This window comes from Equus asinus, chromosome 22 (genome assembly GCF_041296235.1).
Source record: "Equus asinus isolate D_3611 breed Donkey chromosome 22, EquAss-T2T_v2, whole genome shotgun sequence".
Lineage (NCBI taxonomy): Eukaryota > Metazoa > Chordata > Mammalia > Perissodactyla > Equidae > Equus > Equus asinus.
Genome location: NC_091811.1, coordinates 31,244,029 through 31,264,524, shown reverse-complemented (window position 1 = coordinate 31,264,524; position 20,496 = coordinate 31,244,029). Strand labels below are relative to the sequence as shown.

Genomic DNA, 20,496 nt, shown 5'->3' with positions numbered 1-20,496 from the left:
TCAAATGACTACATTTCTTTACCAAGTTTTGTTTTTCTGATTATAAAATATATGCCCATGGTTAAAAACTTAGAAAATACAAAAAATAATAGAAAAATAAGTAAAAAACACCCACGATACCCTCACACAGAGAACAGAAAATCTTTGGAGCACTTTCCTTTCTGCTACGCACTTGGTTGTAGGTAAAAGCAGGCCATATCCTCGATTTTGTTTCCCGATTTCCCTCGTCACTCATCAAAGGATTTCCCCATGCGATTAAAAACTCTTCACACCTTTTTAAATTCCTTATCTTTGGTTGCTCCCAAGCAGTATGTAAAATATTTCATAATCAGATATGAACCACAATGTAGAGTTAGCAAACTCTGGAAAGTTCCAGTGCAATCAAGCTATCGTAATTTAAATATTTATTTAGTACCTATCACTGAAATGCTCTGTAGGTTGACACATGATCCAGGTTAATATGAAAACAAAATAGAGGCATTTCCTCTATAGGAAGGTCTGGGATATATTGACAACATGCCTTTAGACAAAAATGGGATTTGTCAGACTATTCAAAGACTAATAAAAAGAGAAAGGCTTGGATTTTCTTTGAACGGTCTAACATTTTTGCTATATTAGAGCTTAAGATATTAGAGCATGAACTACAAACACATCTGTTTAAGAGGGACAGTGAGAATGACACGAATTCACTAAAAGTTTATTTTATTAAAGTTTATTTTAAAATAAAAAGATTTCTATAAGAGTAAAATTTCAAAACCAATTTTGGTCATACCAAATGTTATAGTACTCTAACAAACTAACAACTTTTGAAGAGTTTAAGATACTTGATTCGAATCTGTTTCAATGTAAGGAGAGCTGACGGCTTTCCTGAAAGTCAGACCCACAATTGGATGTCCTCTGGAAGGCAAAAACAGAAGAGAAAAATGAAGAGAAAAAGAAAAAAAAAGTCAGCCCAATCAGATTTTTAAAGGCAAGAAATGAAGAGATATATATCCCCTTAATCTTAGACCCTTAAATAAAAGAGAAAACATTAAAGAAACTCTCTCTCACCCCTCAAAGAGAAGATCAGCCAGTCAATACCAATCTTGGTGGTATTGCCTTCAATATATATTTACAATCTTCCCACTAACCTACCTCTTGGCCTAATTCCCACTCCTCCCTGGACGATTGCAATGGTCTTCTAACTCATCTCACTTCTCCCGTCTAACATCTATTCTCACTCAACACAGAGAGCCTGAGAGATCCTATTCAATATAAATCTGATGACATTCTCTCTCTACTTAAAAGCTTCCAGTGGCTTCCCATTCCACTTGGAGCAACAGTCTTGCAATGACCCCCCATAGCCTGGTCCTCTCCTATCTGCTGGCCTCTGCTATCACCTCTGGGACATCTCCTCCTATATCACGGAAGTGAAAACTAGAGAACTTTCTATGACCAAGCTGGGAAAAAGATGACTACTCCAGGCAGAATTTCTAAACTGAAATCAGTGATGGTAGAGTGAGACGACACAGCACTCGGGCTCCTGCTGAGGTCAAACCAAAATAACCACCTCCAGCAAGACTGAAAGATCATTCAGTAAATGGGAAAATCTGGAAGGAAAGTGGTCTGGGTGTAGAGGCCTACAGTAGGGCCCTGTGGAAGCTGGTAAAAAGAGAGAGCATCCAGAAGAATATCCCTATGTGATAAAATAAACAATCACTACCTTCTGCTGAGGGCCACTTCCGAGCCACTGCTGTACTAGCTGCTTTCCACAAATTAGAAGCAGGAAGTCCCCATTATTTGAGAATAACGGTATCATTGGCAAATAATAAGAAAAAAGAAAGGTTTGAATGGAATCTTACCACAAAAAATGACACTAAGAATTCTGAAAACAACTTTGGTTTTCAAAACAAAATATGGGTTATAAGGGCAGCTAAAGCTCAAATCAAGTTTCCAATGGGCACGATACGTAATTGCACAACTGACTCACAACAGCGCCATGAGCCATTTTCACAAACATGTTCAAAGACCGTCAATTTTCCTAAATATCTCCCTTCATCCTTCTTCCCTTGTGTCTTTTTCTTCTGAAGCATCTGTCGCCATCTTTGTCAGATTTTTCTCTTTCCACTATCTACTTGTCTGGCTCTCCAGGCTCATCATTTGTCGGTGGCTTTGACTGTAATTTAAGCAACTCTCTAATAGCATTTTAATTAACTTCCAGAAAACCTGTATCTTTTGTTAAGACTTTTAAGTCTGGGTTTTTTGTTTTTTTTAATCAAATGCAAATTTGTCTGCATTGTTTTACATGGTACTTTCTGATATTTAGCCTACAACCTTCGATGACAAGGCCCTAATGGGGAGGATAGATACTATTCTTGTTCAGCTGGGAGGGATGTCTGATAAGAACTGATGTCCATTATTTCCATTAATTTAATCTTCACACGTCTTAATAGGCTGTATTATTCTTATATTATAGATAGAACTATTAAAGCTCAGAAAGTTGAAGAAACTTGTATGATTACAAAGCCTCGGCCTGACTCTGTCAGTGTATATACTCTCTACTCGTAACATTTATATAGCAATTTACTTTTATTTAAGCTTTATAACAGCCATATGAGATAGGCAGAGATAATGTTGTTCCTATTTTATAGAAGAAGAAATTGATATGCAGAGTGGTCAAATAACTTTTCTGAGGTATCCTCAATAGGGAAATCAAAGTGAAAATTTTATGAATGTCATATGTTCATAAACTATAATCTGTGTGTCTGCGTGTATAAAAAAATTAATTAATTAGTTTTTCCCATGATACTAAGCCAAGTATTTTTTAACGATATGTTTAATCAGATTGCAAAAGTCAAAACTTTCTGGGGCCAGCCTGGTGGCATAGTGGTTAAGTTCCCACGCTCCACTTCGGCACCCCAGGGTTTACGGGTTCGGATCCAGGTGTGGACCTATGCACGGCTCATCAAGCCATGCTGTAGCAGCATCCCACATACAAAATAGAGGAAGATTGTCACAGATGTTAGCTCAGTGACAATCTTCCTCACCAAAAAGAAAAAAAATACCTTTCTGTACAGTTTTAGCAGACACAAGTTATAGCCCCATGTTTCTCCCCTGAGGCACCTAGAGGGCTCCTTAAAACTTTAACTTTCTGGACCTCACTTTACATATAACTAAATCAGAATATCTGACAGTAGGACCTAGGAATTTGCATTTTAATAGATGATTTTTATTCACACTAAAATTTGAGACCTATAGCACGCAGCTCGATTTAGAAAGTGCCAGATGATGTGTAATTATAAGTAGGTGAGGTAAGGCCATATTCCCACAAATTTTGAAAGCATCTAAAGGAAGTCTATTAATCTATTAATCAGAGGCATTTACTGTGAGAACTCATAAACAATAGTTTGATTAACATGGCATTATAATTATCTAAGATTAATTAGCACTAGAGAAAAAGAAGATAAGAATCCAGACATAGTGAAATACTGAGAAGGTAACAAATAGTCGACGTGAAATAAAGAGCGTCCTGGATCTTAAATAAGATGTATTGACTTGCTGACATTTTTAATCAGTCTGGTCACATAAGAGGTAAAAGTTCACCCAACATTGCCATAAGGGCACATTTATAAGTCAAAGTGATAAGTGTGCTAAGAACTAAAGAATAAGAATCAATGTCTTGGAAAGTAATGAATGTCTGGAAAGTTCACAAATAGCATTGTGACCTCTGAAAAAGAATCCAAGTGTATTTGGTCTGAGGACAAATTTTGAGCCAAGGCATGGCTGGGCTTCCTCCTACCCAGCGTCCAAGAACGACCCGCTCAGGGTCTTCTCTTTCCAAATCATAAGGAGTTCTAGATTTTAAGTGGACCAACACTATATCCCCAAAAGACCATAGAATAAATGTTTGTTAAAACTGAGGAATTCTTCCTTTGATTTTGAGCTGGTCTTCTTTCTGCACAACCAAAATACTAGCATTAGTTTCTTCTGCCCATTTATTATAAGCTGTTTCCATTTCTGAATGCTACTTTATTTTTCAGATCACTTACTTAATCAATATTCAGTTCTATCTGTATCCAACAATTTCAATCGAATTCTCACACTTTCCATTGAGGACTAGTTAATTGCTTACCCAAGTTCCACTGAACACATTTAAAAGCTCTAAGTGTCATTCTCACAGGGCGTCAAGAAGGCTAATCCAATTATTATTCACATAAAAGGAATGAAGAGGAGAGGACAAAATGAGGCTACTGACTTATTAACTGCGCCATCCTTTAGGCCCTGCTTATCCAGCAAAAACAATTCCAATTACGGCAAAAACAAATCATTAAGACTTAAAACAAACAAGACGCACGATGCTACAGGCACAGGTACAGATTCCTGGCCCAAAATGAAAATATAGTTAAAAGGTTTTACTTCTAAATTTTTTATTAAAATGCCACATAAATTTGGAAATGTCTTGTTTACAAGAATACATCTTCATTATTTCAAAATAGGAATTTATAACTAAATTTTCAGTTTGCAATTTATTTTTCCAAAAAGAAACATTATTCAGATTTTTAAAAAATAATACATTCAAAGAAACCTCAAGCTCTGAAAGTTTTCAGTAATGGCAACCTTTCTAAAAAATCTACCCTTGAGATCATTTGACATCCACAGACTAAAAGAAACTTGTCTCTAAAAGAGAAAGCTGGAAATAATTTGTTTCTAAACACTATACTCTAGTTTATCTAAAGGCACGATAACCTGCCTTACACACTCAAAAAGGAAGCTTCTGATTTTAGTAAGAGGATATGACAATATCTCTATTAAGTATTAAAATTATAGCAACAAAACATTCTTATTTGACTTAAAAAAAATGTTCTATTTTTACAAGTCAAGTTCTATTAAAAACTAGACAGACCAAAAAAAAATTGACTGGATAAACTAAAACTTGTCATTTCAAGAAAACCTGTAATCCGTTGATTTTTCAGTTCACCTGGATTCTGAAATGATGCCACCAAACTTCTAGATTATTCAGCACAATTGGCATAGCACTATACTCAGATGACATTTTAAATAAGCTAATTTCCCAAAGTCACCTCTGGAAGCAATTGGCTCAAAACGTACTTTATAATGGAGCACAATTAAAAGATAAAATACAGATAGTGTTTACTCTACATTAGACTTTTCAGGAAATACAGCTACTCAGTAAGAACAAGATCACAGACGAATGGAGTATAAAAAGGTATAGTCGAACACCTGTCAACATTTTGTAGAAAGTGGTGGGAACAAATAAAGTCCAAGTTCATTTTTTCTCAATTAATGTATTAGTTGAACAGGAAAAAGACTTGAATTTTTATTTTCCTAAAAAAGGTACCCTAATTTCAGAGGTCTTTCTAAAGTTTACACTACAATGATCTCAGTGGTAGTTTCTCTTATTTTCAGCTGGGAGTAAGCTAAAAATAAATATCTAGGACTCATGCTGAATGTGGGATTTCCACCAGTAAGGACACAGGAAAATTCAGCCCCTTATCTGACACAAGCAAGGGAATATTTTTTAAAGTAATAAAAATATATTAAAAACGTAAGTTCATAGACTAGTTAACAGACTATTTCTCTTCTTCTCTCTATAGAAGTTTACTTTAAACGGTTCAATCACTAGCTCATCTCAGAAGACTGGGGAGATAAACATTTCAGATTAAAAGTCCTTTATTTCTTTTCCATCCATTTATCCTGCCAGCCAGCACCTACAATGAGCAAGGCACTAGGCCAGAATTTTCTAAAGGAAATATTTAGGCTAAGACAAGGAGGCTAAAAAGTTTGATTCCTTTTATAATGAAAACTGTTAGGATCTCAATCTGATTTTAGTTCCTGAGCCTAGAAAGCAAATTTTCAAGGCAGCCTAGGCAATTCAACAGGTTCTCTCCTTTCAACTTTCTGAGAGACTGTTGCTCTCTCTGGACCCCGAAGCACTAACTCCCAAACAAGGTGATGTTCCATATCACAAGGACAAACACTGACTGCCTCCTGAGGAGCATTTCCAAAATGGACCTGTTTATTTGATCCTCTAAAAGACTTAAGTTGAAAAACCAGAACTATTTCCTTTGTGTTCACACTCGTTTAAAAATGTCCTAAGGACGCGGGTTGCCACAAAATAAAACATCCCCCAAAATAATATTTCTATGACTTCAAAGTGCCATTAGGTTTAGTTAAGAGGATTATACCTGGAGAGGACGAAACACTTGCCACAGCCATAGCATACATATTCTGTTACTTAAACTTACTTCAGAAGATGGAAAATTTTTTTACTAAAATCCTATTAATCAAAGTCACAAGCTTCTTGCATAAAATTATTTCAATATTCTAACAAGGTACTGTGGGATGTGGGGGACAGAAAGGTATTCCTCATTATTATTATTTTTTTTTTTGGTGAGGAAGATTGGCCTGAGCTAACATTTGTTGCTAATCTTCCTCTTCTTGCTCGACGAAGACTGTCACTGAGCTAACGTCTGTGCCAATCTTCCTCTATTTTATGTGGGATGCCACCTGCCACCGCAGTGTGGCTTGACAAGCAAGCAGTACTAGGTCCGCATCCAGGATCCAAACCTGAGAACCCTGGGTCACCAAAGCGGAGTACGTGAACTTAACCACTCCACCACCAGGCCAGCCCCAGCATTCCTTAAGTTTTTAAACACATTCTTAGCAAGAAGAGTCTATTAGGTTAAAAGAAACGCGAAATAAAATGCATTTCTTTGAAAAAATATATATATATACATACACATACATGCATATACACACACAAACATGGCTAGAAAAGAAAACTAGCCAAAAAAAAAAAAAGTACGAGACCAGCTTTCAAAATTAGCCAGGGCAAATTGACCACATTCAATTACATTCAAATACAAACTCTCTCAAGTAACAGTTCTGATCACTACGGCATTTTATTCTTCACCTAGCTACTTCAAAAATTCTAAATTAACACAGCTTCACCAGGAATGCGAGTGAGTCCACATTATTTCACTTTAGCCAAATATGCTTTTTTGTATATCATGGTTCTATTGCCTTTTGCTCTTTTTAGACTATTTCCTAAGTGATATGTGAAAATCTGTGTATCTCATTATTTTTATTCTGGAATGCAAAGATAAATAACATGTCTTGCTTTGAAAAGGGGAAATTTATAAATCAAAAGTCACTATAAGCATCACACACAGATATAAACCATTACATACAAAATAAACACATACTTTGAAAAAATCAGTCTATTATGTATATAAAGGAATATGCCATATAGAAAAGTAATTGTCTCATTAATTCTCAATGTAACATTGGAACTATGCCTAGAGTTAATGAATTCATAGAGTTTGGGGAGTGGAGACGGAAGGAAGGTGACATCTACAAGTTACTTTTTCATCTGTACATTTTCCTGAGTTCACCCTACAGTTTGAAATCACATAGAACTCCAAAAACCACCTAATGTCAATTGCTAGTTTAGAAATTCCACACTATCAAAATCTCCAGGGCTCTCTGTACACCAAATGGGAGTATTTTCCTTCTGTATATCCATGAAAGTGGTGTTTGCATAAGCAATAGTGAGAAGTCATCAGCCCTTTGCAGACACTGTTATAATTTTCATCCATTAAAGCTACTAGCAGGTTTGTCACTTCAGTTTCCTAAGTTACAAAGATAATGACCTGCATGCATTATAAACATACGCACTTTTATTTCTACAGAGACATTAGATAACCCAATTACAGACTAATCACCGTGTACGTGACTAATCACGCATTCACGCTGTATACATAAGCAATCCCTGTTAGGAATCAAACTGGGATAGGCAAATTCATAATTAACTGGAGATCTGGCCACTGTGTTATAAATAAGGTTGACGTAAAGGTTCCTTATTACGGACTCTGTTAAACTCCCCCCTCCAATTAAAATAATCATATTTTTAAATATGTGCAATAATGTGAAATGAAGACAAGGGGGAAATAGATTTGGCAACTATTAGAGAAATTAGTGGTACAAAAATTAGCTATGAAGATTCCATGGAAACTTGAATGATTGTATATTGAGTGCTATCATTAAATCTACATAGATTTTCCATTATAAATAACTGAAAAGGTGACATTAGTATGCAAGTATTTCATCTCTTTAAAAATATATAGCTGCACTGTCCAATAAGGTAGCCATGAGCCACACGTGTCTAACAAGGACTTTAAATGTGGTTACACCAAATTAAGTATAAAACACATACCAGATATTTAGACTTAGTACAAAAAACAGAATGTAAAAGATCTTGACTTTTTATATTGATTTTATGTTGACATGATATAATGGATTAAACTAAACATTATCATCATGCATTTCACCCGTTTCTTTTTACTTTTTTATGCATCCACTAGAAAATATCAAATATGTGGCTCGTGTTATATTTCTATTTGACAGCACTTATCGATAACGTTTACATGACTTTTTTTTCATCAAAGCCACTGGGTGACACTGTTTCTCCGCTAAATTGATACAACCAAAGCATTTTCCTGGCAGAGAAAAAAAACCACACAGACACACACACACACATGCACGCACATGCGTGCACACACAGCTACAGACATGATGTGCTCTCTATAACTGTTCATATTCTTAGGATGAAAGACCATGAATACACTTAAGTAATTTTATTATTATCTTAGCAGGACTGGCTATACTTAAAATCTTTAATAATCATTCAGATTCCTCAATAATAAATGACAGCTCTAATCAAATTAAACAGGCAGAATTTGTTCCGTTTGTGACTTTTTCCCCAAGAGCTATCCACCTTCTAAATGGTAATGTTCTTGACGACCTCCTCTAATATTACATCTTATTTACCTACATTTTAATAGATTCCCAAGGAAGCCATGTTAGGTGAACAAAAACAACAAGCTGCTTTTGTTAACAAAGAAATGATTTCCTGATTTGCAGATTGCTTTTGCCTTGAATTTTGAAATTCTGAACATTTTTTAATCAATTTATTGAAAAACTAAAATGAAAACCAAATTCAACGTTTAAGCCACCATCACATATTCTTCTTGGATGAGACAAAGACTTCACAGAGTTAGACTTTGCAATGCAACTGATATTTACCTATGGGATAAAGTCCTACATAATACATTCCGGAGGCTGCCTGGTACTATCTGATGACCAGAAAATTCATTGTAAGGCTCAAGAGTTTTGTGCCATCTGTACATTCAATGGGTTTTATCAGTCTTCTAATTCTGAAGGAGAATTTAGACTTGGCTCCATGTATGAAATGGCAAGTGATATCTAGGCTTAAAATGATCAGCCCGACTCTTTTCCTATCCTGTTCCCCCAGCAGCATGTTCAAGTCCAAGAGAGAACTGGATAACAGCCAACAATTTGCCTCAGGCTGGCTACATACATTTAGCTGACCCTCCCTCAGTTTCCTTGTCTCTAAGATCAGACTAATTCTAGTCCCCTAAGCACAGCCTGCACAGAATGAAGCATTTTAAGATCTCATTGCAACAAGCTGCTTACAACCATACACTACCAGCTCAAGATATGAAAACAAACTATCATGGCACTATACTAAACTATAACATGTCCTAAATCCTGTAACCTTTTTACCTTTATTTCATGAGAACTATAAATGTATACTACATTAATTTCCATTTCTAAGAAAAAATTCCCCCTGTCTTCAAAATGTAAAGCTGCTCAAAATCTAAAACATTTATGTTTAACCATGATGTGGGGAGGACCTTGTGAACATCTTTGAAGCTATAGACTTCCGCCCCAGAAAAATGAACAGACGAACTTTTGCATAAAATTTCAGAGAAGAGATGAATGATTCTGGACCTAGATTTAGAACCCTCTGTAAGCTATTATATGCATTCCTTCAAGGATTGTCTATAGGTCATCTAGATATTTTTCTGTGATTTCCCGTTTTCTTACATTGATGTCTCATTACCCCATATAGACTCTGAGCTCTGGAGAGAAGGTGCTGAGTCGTATCTGTCTGTGTATGAGTTGTAAGATTTTTAGCACACTGCACATTTTAATGTGTTGATATGACATCTGATAGGTTCACTGACCTTGATGGATAATATTAGCTAAGAGTAGCATCTTCTTTTTAAAAAGTAGTCTACATTTATGGTGAACACGTATGGCCAACTAATATTTTGGACAATTATTATCCAACAGACTTGTCTCTGAACTACAACTTGTGCACATCTTTAAGATTTTTTTCCCCCAGAGATCAAACCTACGCATTTTATGTTGACAAGTAAACATCCACTCTCAGTTCAAAGTTAAGACAATTCCCTAGAATAGCCTTACAAAGAAAACATAAATAAACTCCTTTTTAAAAATACCACCAATAGTAAAAGTATATATTGGTAATTACTAAAAAGATTTAAATTTCTATATAAAGGAAATAATGTTCATTTGACTGTTAACAGAGTACATCCTCAGGTACAAAAATATAAAGATGTCTGAACCTTCTGAGGTTCATTCTGAATTATTTGACAGAGCTTCACTGAAAACACGAACGTAGAAAATAAACATAAATTGAGTTTTCAATTTCATATATTTGAGGGTTTTTTAGAAGATACAATCATAAATATCACACACAAGAGAAAGGAGGAAGATTTCATAGAATAGGAGACACACGTCAACTACATAAACAATTCACCACAAACATGTGGGTTAGGCAGAATTTCACAAAGCTCAAGAAACTGGCCGCTTGCAAAGGTGTTGCTTCAGCTTGTCGAAATCTCTTAAGATAATACATGATATAATAGTTGCATTGATTACCTTCATATATCCATGAGATTACATCTCACAACAATGTTTTCTGAAAAATATAACTCCCACCCTAAACCCAAGATAAGCTCATTCTTTTGACAGATGAAATAACACGAGTTGTCAATGAAACCTGCACAGACTCTACAGGGCTGTTACTGGCACAAACCTTATTAACGGAAAATCTTGAAATAGAGTATATACATATATTTCTTATTTTGAAGTTCATAAACATTCCTACTTCGACACAACAAATGAGAACTGATTTAAAATAGAAGTGAAATTAAATTTCGCAAAGCCTTTATTCAACTAGAGTGCTGGAAAGAATATTCTAGAGGTCTGTTTCCTAACAGAATACAACAAATTCACACAAATGTCACTACAGATATAACGAATGTTTTTCATGCCAGTGTCACTCACCCTTGCCTGCCTGCCTCCCCTCCCCCAGGTTTTTCAAAATGTATTTCATACACAGAGTCACTGTTCTGGTTGTTTATTTAATTAACATGACAGCCCAGCATACACAGCATTTCTTTCAGTTCTACAGTTTTAACTTTTTACACTTTAGACTCAATACAGAAAGAGTAAAATTACTGTTTGACTCCTTCCAACCTCTGTAAATTTATATAGATTCACTAACTATTTCTGTCCGTTAAAACAGTTTTTCAGTGTGCTGTAAATATCTGTATTCACAAAGTAAAATCACAATTTTGTCCCCACACACAAAAAAATTCTTTACCCTCACCTTTCCCAAAGGATAAGAAAATCTTGTTTTTTCTTTTTCATGTTTTCAGAAGTTGACATTAATTAATTTTAATTCTGTCAGCGAGTCATAAATAATCAATATTGCTCTTTGTATCACCATAGCTGAGGTACACTACTGAAATGTGATAGAAGCTACAATTTAATTAAAAATCCCATGATTGTTTCTGAAATTGATTCAGCTGAGAAATATGTTATGTTATACTAAAATGTATTTAGAAATTTAAAGGACAAAATATTCTATATATTCAGGAGAAATACTTCTGAATTTTATAACTGTACTGTAAACGCAAGTAAATTATACTTTTTACCAAAGATGTAACAAGGCCTACCATATGCCTACCATCGAAAATCACACCTATTTCTCCCATTTTTCTCTCGTTGTTTGCTTTTTTGCTTGAAAATATCTTCCTCACATCAGGGATGAAAAATTTGATTCTACTTTTGATAACCAACCACTAGATACCATTATAGTCCTATAAAAATCTATTTTTATTAAAGGTGTTTAATTAAGTGCTTTAGGGAAAAATTTGTGGGAAACAATTTTGATGTTTAATTACAAAATATAAAGCATATAGCTGTACATTTCTGACTGACATTGTATCCATCACAAAGAATTTTGTGATTATGTGGTACAAACACATTAATGGAGAGAGGCATATGCCTTGTTTATTTAATGTGAAATCACAAGCAAAGATATTAAACTCTTCTTAACATATAACTAAAATAAAATGGGATTGGTTTGGAATCTTTCAAAAACGAATGTGTAAGGTGTCAGAGTAACTAGAGAGGAATGACTAGCCAATTGTGCTCTTTGATGTACAAAGAGAACAGAGACGCCCTTCAAATATAATTTCCAAATGGTAAAAATTTCATATTTAAAATTTTACATTGAAAGATAACATTTATTAATCATATGTAAAATCTAATAATTCAAGAAATTCTAGGTACCTCTGTATATTCCAGTGTTTGGAAAGTACAGTGGTAACTTGAGAGAGACACACCTGCTCTCGGAAGTGAACATCCACTTAGAAAAGATACATACACCTTAATGGAAACAACTGCCTTCTTAACACTGCCAACCAAAAAAGCACAGTTTGACACACTGATCTGCAAAATCAGCTCCACTCTTGAGGATACTGGGCTGGTAGGACGGAACTAAAAGCCACGCAAATGTTACAAACTTTGTCCGCTCTTTCCTGACAATAAAGGTATCTTCACTTGCATTCACAGACACACCCAGGGTCAGATTAATTCTGTGACTGAAGACTGGACCTGTTTCTCCTTTCTTTGCTTGAAGGTATCTTTATCATCAGCGCTGCAAAACCCAATTCCATATACAATATCTAATCTATAGACTTATTTATGGCTCAGGAAGGAAGAAAGGAAGGGAGGAAGGGAAGGAGGGAGGAAAACATCTCCATCAGTTGGTTTGTCTCATGAGAATTTTATCATCTATTCTCCTTGACCTTTTAAATTGAGTCAATGAAGGAAGATTCTTGATAAGCAAGTGGCCACTATCATTCACATGGAGAAGAAAAGGCTGAAATGCTGTCACCTTTAAACCTCACAATGGGCAAGGTCCAAACAAATTCTCAAGAGGCCTCTGCCAGACTCTCTGAGCTCTATGTCCTTACACCTCTATTTAAAATTCACTTGTTGCCCGAGTGTTGTCTTGAGTTGATAGTACACGCTTTCAGAAAAGAACACCTAATCAGGCAGCATTCAGGGAGCATTATATACGTGTTTTATAATTATTTTGATTCTTGACTTCATAAACTATGCAGATGACAGTGGTACACTTTGCTCCCTTGATCAGAAGTTTATTTCCTTATGATAAAACAGATAAGCCATTTACTATATAGCTCCGGAACTTTTCACACAGTTCAACTAACGTATGAGATATTGCCCTATCTTATAAGATACTGTTGCATGAGTTCCCACCCCCCACCCCACAATCACGTTCACCAACAACTTTAATGGGTCATAGATAAAAACTAGTCTTAAGAAATACATCCGCACTCACCCATACTCTAATTAGAACTTCAAGGATCTAAATTTCTGCTAAATGTAACCTTGTTTTTCCATCAACCATAAGAGATCAAGTCTCTCACATTAAAATATTCCTCATAAACAGTGCCTTTAAAAAACTAGTAACCAAAGAAAATGACCAAAATACATTACAAATATGCATATTCAACAGCATTAATCAGCAAAACATTTGAAAAGGAACTGCTCAGTGACTTTCTTATAAATTTGCAGATTATTCAGATTCTCCATTTATCAATTCAAACCAGAGAAAAATCCATAAAAATCTGCAGTTAGTTAACACTGCTGGTTAATTCACCCACCCATAACTCCTTAACTTCTAGACATTATCACGGAATTTCAGAAATTTTATTTCAGAGGCTAAATGATATTAATTTGGAGCCAAGTTATTTATGATTAAATCACACATTTGCCTTAGAAATTATGGTTCAATTCTGCAATGATCATCCCACATTTTCTTGTAAGTGAAAGAAAAGTGTGTCCAAACATATCTGAACCAGCAGTGTTTTCAATTTAAAAGACATTCTCTCCCGTTACCTGTGAAAAGAAATTAAAATGTGCTTTCCTCCTCACCGGTTCACCCTTACATCGAAAGCTTACTTTATTCTGGTGATTTCCAAATTTCTACCAAAATGAACTATCAGTCAGTGGCCTGTTTTTAACTTCATTCTTAGAGTAAGCCTAAACCCAAGAAATATTTGCTTTATCTAAACAGAAAGCTAAATAAGTACATTTGTTTTCAAACAAAGAGAGGCTAGGATGCTGTCATCCATTCTGCGAAATAATGTCAAACCACCACATTCTCTGGAATCAACTCCATTTCAGAAACAAACAAGCCACTCACACCATATGGTGATTACTAGTTCTTAGAAATACCTAAATGATGATCCACAGAATAACCTAAAAAGAAAAAAAGCTTACTCTACCTTAGGATATTCTCTCACTCTCTAAAGTTGTCCTAAGAGTACCATAGGTAGGCATGAATTTCAGTGGAAAAAGTGTAAATTTCCACTTGCTATACATAACCCCTCTCCACCACCCCCTCTCCAAGTGTCAAATCTGCCTGGAATAGAGAGGTGAACATTTAAATATGCCTTTTCAGATACAATTTGTACTTAAAGTTAGGCTTTGTTCTGTTATGCCCATTACAGCAACTATATTCCATGGTCTTAAAATGCTTCATGATAATAAGGAGATTCATCTCCAAAATTCACTAAACTTTATTTAGGACAACTTCACTCACAATTCTAGATTCCTCCTCCTCCTTCTTTCTGAAATATTTATATCACCAGCAATCTTAGAAATAGTCTCCTGAATTAATATTTCCTGTATAACCTGTATATATCCATTTGAACTTCTAAATATCCACTTAAGCGTACAGATGCTCAAGAGAAATGTTATTTTTTCAGTTGACTCTAACAGCGCAGTTCACAACTTTGACAAATTCTGAAGTTCAGATATACTGTTCCTCAAATTGAAGTTTATGATTATGACACAAAACACATTAGCATGTAACAACATATGTCCCAAAATTGCATTTAAAAAGCAAACTGGCTCCACCAGCAGTCTCTTCAAGTAAAACTTTCTGCAAAACCAGAAAGGGTGTATAAATACGTCATCTTCAAGCATTCCTTTCTTTACTCTACAATCTTTTTACTGACGTCCATAAACGTTTACCTGTCACTTTAGAAGAAATTTTATTTTAAAAAATAGAAAGAAATCTAGTAAAATCCACGTGTTCAAAAATCACGCACGCTAAAAAACTAAAGTCAAAAATTCCTGCTAAAGGAGCAAAGTAGGAGGATACTTAAAAGTGTAGGCAAGCCACAAGCCAGGTGTAGCAGATCTAAAAAGTTAGCCCAGCTGTGGAAGACCCTACAAGTGCCATCTAGTTTTATTATTTATTCCTATTCCTGTTGTTCAAATTACAAAATACGGTGTGAGAGAGGGAGAAAAACTCGCTAGTTTTCTCCTAACTCTGGAGTCACACGACTTTTCTAGGCAATCTTTCCTTTAGTTCCCAGCGCTCAGATTCCCTCCACTTTGCGCCAGTTCCCAAGTGTTTCAAGTTTTCCCGAGAGGCCAGGGAGGAGCCGCCAGGGCTTACCTGTTCCCTCGGTATGCAGGGCAGGGAGGTCCTCCGGTGGGACTTGCTGCTACAGCCCGACATCTCGGCGGACACCACAGAGCTGGACCGCCTCCTCCTCTTAAACAGCGGGATATCTTCCTTGGTCCCAGCAATCAGCTGGGACCCAAAATGCTCCCTCGGAGCCGCCCCCGCGGACTGCGGCAAGATTTGCTCCACGTACCTGGCCAAGAGGATCCCCAGCACGCCGGCCAAGTACGCCAGGTAAGGTCTCCAGGAGACCTTGAACCTCTCTAAGGAAATGAGGGACACGGTCCTGACCGCGCTAGTCAAGGCGATCATGAGGACGCCCAGCCTCAGCCTCAGCACCAGCCATGTCGCGGCGGCCAAGCAGCTGAGCACCACCCCCGCGGCGGGGAGCGAGAGTAAGTGCTCGTCCCCGACGCCCAGCCCAATCTGGACGAGCGCTTCCCCCCCGCAGCAGGCGACCAGCAGCGCGACGGCCAGAGGCAGGCGCACCCCGGCGCGCAGGAGGTACAAGCCCATCCAGAAGAAGGCACACAGGAGACTGAAGAGCAGCGCCGAGGGCTGCAGCCAGGGGCTGAGCGGCGCGCCGCCCCCGGGAGCACCTCCCCGAGGCCCCGGGAAGACGCCCCCTCCTGCTCCCGGGGCCGCTTCCTCCTCCGCCGCCGCCGCCTCCTTACTCGGCTCCAGGTCACAGCCGATCTCCCCGCGGACCAGCCTCACCAGCAGCGCCAGCAAAAAGGACAGGGAGCCCGCGCAGAGCGCCGAGGAAAGTTTCCCGGAGCGCCGGAGCGGCTGCAGCACCAGGTCTCCCCAGCAGCCGCGGCAGCCCGAGTCCCGCGGCGATGCGGGGCCCGCGCGACGGTGGCAGTCCGGGCCCGCCGTGGGGGCTAGACTCGCCCCACCGTGGCCGGGCTTGTCCCTGACTCGGGCGTCCTCGCCGGGCACTGCCATGGTGTGCCCTCTTCACGGAATCCCCGAGGTCCCCCCGACGCCCCCACCGCGACCCACACACATACACGCACGCTCTCTCTCTCTGCCCAGTCCCACCCTCGGAATCCCTTCTTCTTCTCCCCAGGCCCACGAGCCACTGAAAGTTTCAGCTTTCGAATAACTCCTAGAGAATACTAGATGCTCCAAAGAGACGCCTCCAAGTTGAAAGCTAGCACAGGCAGAAATGATCAGACTTCCTCTTTTCCTCTCTTTGAAAAGCTTTTAAAAATCCTCTGCTCCACCCCTACCCCCGACTTAATATCCTCCGGGGTCTCTTGCTTCTTCAGGGTTTTAAAGGTTGCCCAATGCGTCCGGCGCACGGGGGCCGCAGACGCTGGAGCAGCCGGGGGCGCAGGGCGAGCTCGGGGCCATCTCGGGCGCAGCTCGGCGCTGCGCTGCGCCGAGGCAGACGGAGGTCCCCCTTCTCTTCCTTCCTGCAGCTCTTTCTCTATCACTCTTTCTTTCTCCTCGGCCGATCCTCCCCAGCACGGCCCCAGGAGGCCAACCGCCATTCCCTGGGGCAGAAAGCAAAGCCTCCCCTGCGTCTGTCGGTCCAGTTCATGGCAAAGGGTGGAAGAAATGGAAAGGGGGCTGAGAAATAACCAAGAAGTTAAGTCCCGTCGGAGAAAGACACAGTCCGAGAGACGAGCGGCTGCCGCAAGAGAAGGAAGGGAGGGAGAGCGAGCGAGCTAGAGAGGAAGGGAGGGTGAGAGGAAAGGGAGGGTGAGAAGGGAGAATGAGATTTGCTCGTTTGGGGTTTTTTTTCCTTCTTTTTGGTGCGAGGTTGGTGGTGATTTGCAGTTTTGCAGAAGGGAAGCGAGTGGAGACGACTGGTTAAAACTATATAAAAAAGTAGGCAACTGGAGTGATCTGCAATTCCGCTTTCTTCTTTAAGGCTACTCCCTAGGAAAGCTTTCCCAGCCGAGCTCCCGCCCCCTCCCCCGGAGGAGGCGCTGCTCTCAGCTCCATTCTGCTTTCTGCCACGCGGGGCCCGCACCACCAGCACGCTGGAGAAAGGGTTGCTGTGGCGGGTCCACCGCCCAGCTCGCCGCAGCCCGGGGGTGCGGGGGTCTGCGGCTGGCCCTCAGGCTGAGCTGCCTAGGACGTTGGAAAAAAAGGATTGTGCTTGGCTACTTGGCAGGCTATGGGAGCCAACATCCTTCCTGCTGTCATTAAAAATGACAGCCACATCTACTGTCTGAGTGATTCAAAGAGGCTCATATGTTCTCAAGTCAGTCCTAACAGCAAACCAATTTCAGGTGGCATTGTAATGCTTTGGCTGCTCCTGCTGGAAGGTCTGTTTTCGACAGAGAACGCAAGCCTTTCCTGTTGGTCCAAATGAAGGAAAATCTCAACAAGTTACCCAGACGCTAAATAGCATCATTATTAAAGAGAAGGGGAGGGGATTCATTTTTTTTTAAACTGTTACTTTAAAAAAATCCAGTATATGAGAGTATCAGTGACGGTTGTTCATAGTGGATGGGAACTTAGACATTAAGTGACCCTAGCCTGGAGACGGTTTACAAAATTAGGAAGACCAAATAGTCAATCAGAAAGTAATATAAAGAAATCTCGAGGGGGGAGCGAGGACAGGTAGATTAACACTAGGAAAGATCTTAAAAGACGGTCTAAGGTTGTGAAATACTATGTCTACCATGAAGAAAGCTTATGAGAAAAAAATCAGGATCTTAGTTGTTAATGTTTACAGGGTGCACTGTTCATGTACTATAGTAATGTAAGATTTGGGAAACTAAAGGAAAATTTTAAAGCTAACTTTTTTGGCAGATTATAAATAATTCATTATCTGTTCAATGGACTTAAAAATCCATCAATGTTGGGAGCTAGTTTCTCTTTACACTTAGAACAAGAATCTGATAGTCCTTGCTTCATTTTTAATATGGCTACCTTAGATGTCATTTGCTCTCACTAATAATAGTATTAATAATCCAATTTTGTCTTAATTATCTTGACATTCCAGGTTAAAGTGTGTTTATAGCCTGGAGTATTTCGATAATTGGTTCAATATGCCACTGCATTTTGTGTGCAGAGATGAAGCAATATAAAGAAAAGCCAAAGAAGATAGATGCTTGAGATAAAATTAATTCTTGGGGGTACGGGAGAAGACAGCTTAAGTCTTAAATGTAGTTTCATGGGAAACAGCCTGCTCTAGTTAGAGACAAGTATTAATATTGATATTATGACATAAATGTATGAGCTGTGATGATACAGCTTCTCTCCATCAGATGTTCAGAACTGTGCTACCACATGGAGAACAAGTTGGGCAGCTAGTCAATGGCAGTGGACACCATCTGTTTAATAATTAAGGAAACAGGAGCAACAATGTCTTTGCCAAAGACAAATGAGCCCCCTAGAGTGCACACATAGTTTTCTGAGTTTCTTTTTTAGACGTATGATTCATATGCCAGAGCCTACCTGGGACACTTCAGAGTAAAAACCTTGATTAGAAAATCATGCTAATAACTATTGGCATCAAAAATAGCATATTAAAATGAAAACCTGTAAAAATCTGGGCATATGTCAAGGTTAGAAGGAAAGGCATAATGAGGAGGATTTTAGAATATTTCCATTTTCTCTGTCCCCTACCCTGACAATTGTCTCCATTCTTTAGGAAAAATAATAAATCATCATAAAAACTGAACTTGTAAGAGATGGAATGTAGACATTAAAAAAAAAAAAACAATAGTGTAACAGGGGTCAGCCCTGTGGCCTACTGGTTAAGTTCAGTGTGCTCCATTTCAGCAGCCCGGATTCAGTTCCCAGGCATGGACCTACACCTCTCATTGGTGGCCATGCTGTGGCAGTGACCCACATACAAAAATAGAGGAATATTGGCACGGATGTTAGCTCAGGGCAAATCTTCCTCAAGCAAAAAGCAAATTGGCACAGATGTTAGCTCAAGGTGAATCTTCCTCAAGCAAAAAAAGAGGAAGATAAAACAAAAATACTAGATCTGTATGTTAAATAGTGACATCCTTGAGTGTTCAATATATTACAGAAGTGGTGTCTTGGCATCTGGGTTTTTCCCCATTCTCAACAAAAATCTTAACCAGAAATTTCTTTGTTCCACCAAAAGGAAAGAAGATAGATTCCACCCCACCATCCCCTCATTACCATCCAGAAACTGGAGACAGATAAACAAAAACAACAACAAAATATTCATTATAGAGACACAGAAAGCAGCATCACTATACTAACTGAAAGAAGTGGCTGACACTGTGTGGAACAAATTACATTAAATAAGACCCAAAATATAAAGTGGACGTTGAGCAATCACGTAGAAATAAAAACTGGTGAGTCCTAATTCAAGAAAGTGACAACACAACCAAAAGGTAAGGAAAATGTGTACACAAAGAAAAATAGAATATGGAAAAAGAAAAGAAAAATTCAAATTTGACTTGAGAAAATTCCCCACTTAGCCAAATCTAGCCACGGTGCTTTCATTAGTACTTTGTGAAAAGGATCTAGAAATTAATCCCATTGCATATCATTTACACTTTGCCAAATATAGTAATGCTTAAAAGAATTCTACTGTTAAATTCAGAAAGTTTACACTTCATAGTATGGGTTCACTCATTCACCACTACCCAGCAGACCTGTCTGCATGTATGCCCAATGGGTATCTAAAAGAGAATGTATCCAAAGCAAAATTCTTAACTTACAATTCCCTCCCTGCCCTTCCACCACCAACCCCCACACACCCACACTATTTCTCCTCAGTAATCTCCCACCCCAGGAAGAAACATAACCACCAACAAGTTGCTCAGACCCCAAAAGACGTCATTCCCCTCAATTCCTTACTCTGT

At 38.5% G+C, this 20,496-nt stretch overlaps 1 protein-coding gene across 2 annotated transcripts in view; it reads right to left on the bottom strand.

The window, feature by feature from the left end:
* Positions 1 to 20,035, bottom strand: part of PDE3A (phosphodiesterase 3A) — a 288,986-nt gene extending 268,951 nt beyond the window's left edge. For both annotated transcript variants that reach the window (XM_014832421.3, XM_070493965.1), the window contains exon 1: positions 15,677 to 20,035. In XM_014832421.3, coding sequence (XP_014687907.1) covers positions 15,677 to 16,633 — 957 coding nt within the window. In that variant the 5' untranslated portion in view covers positions 16,634 to 20,035. The remainder of the gene's footprint in view (positions 1 to 15,676) is intronic.
* Positions 20,036 to 20,496: the final 461 nt, after the last annotated feature.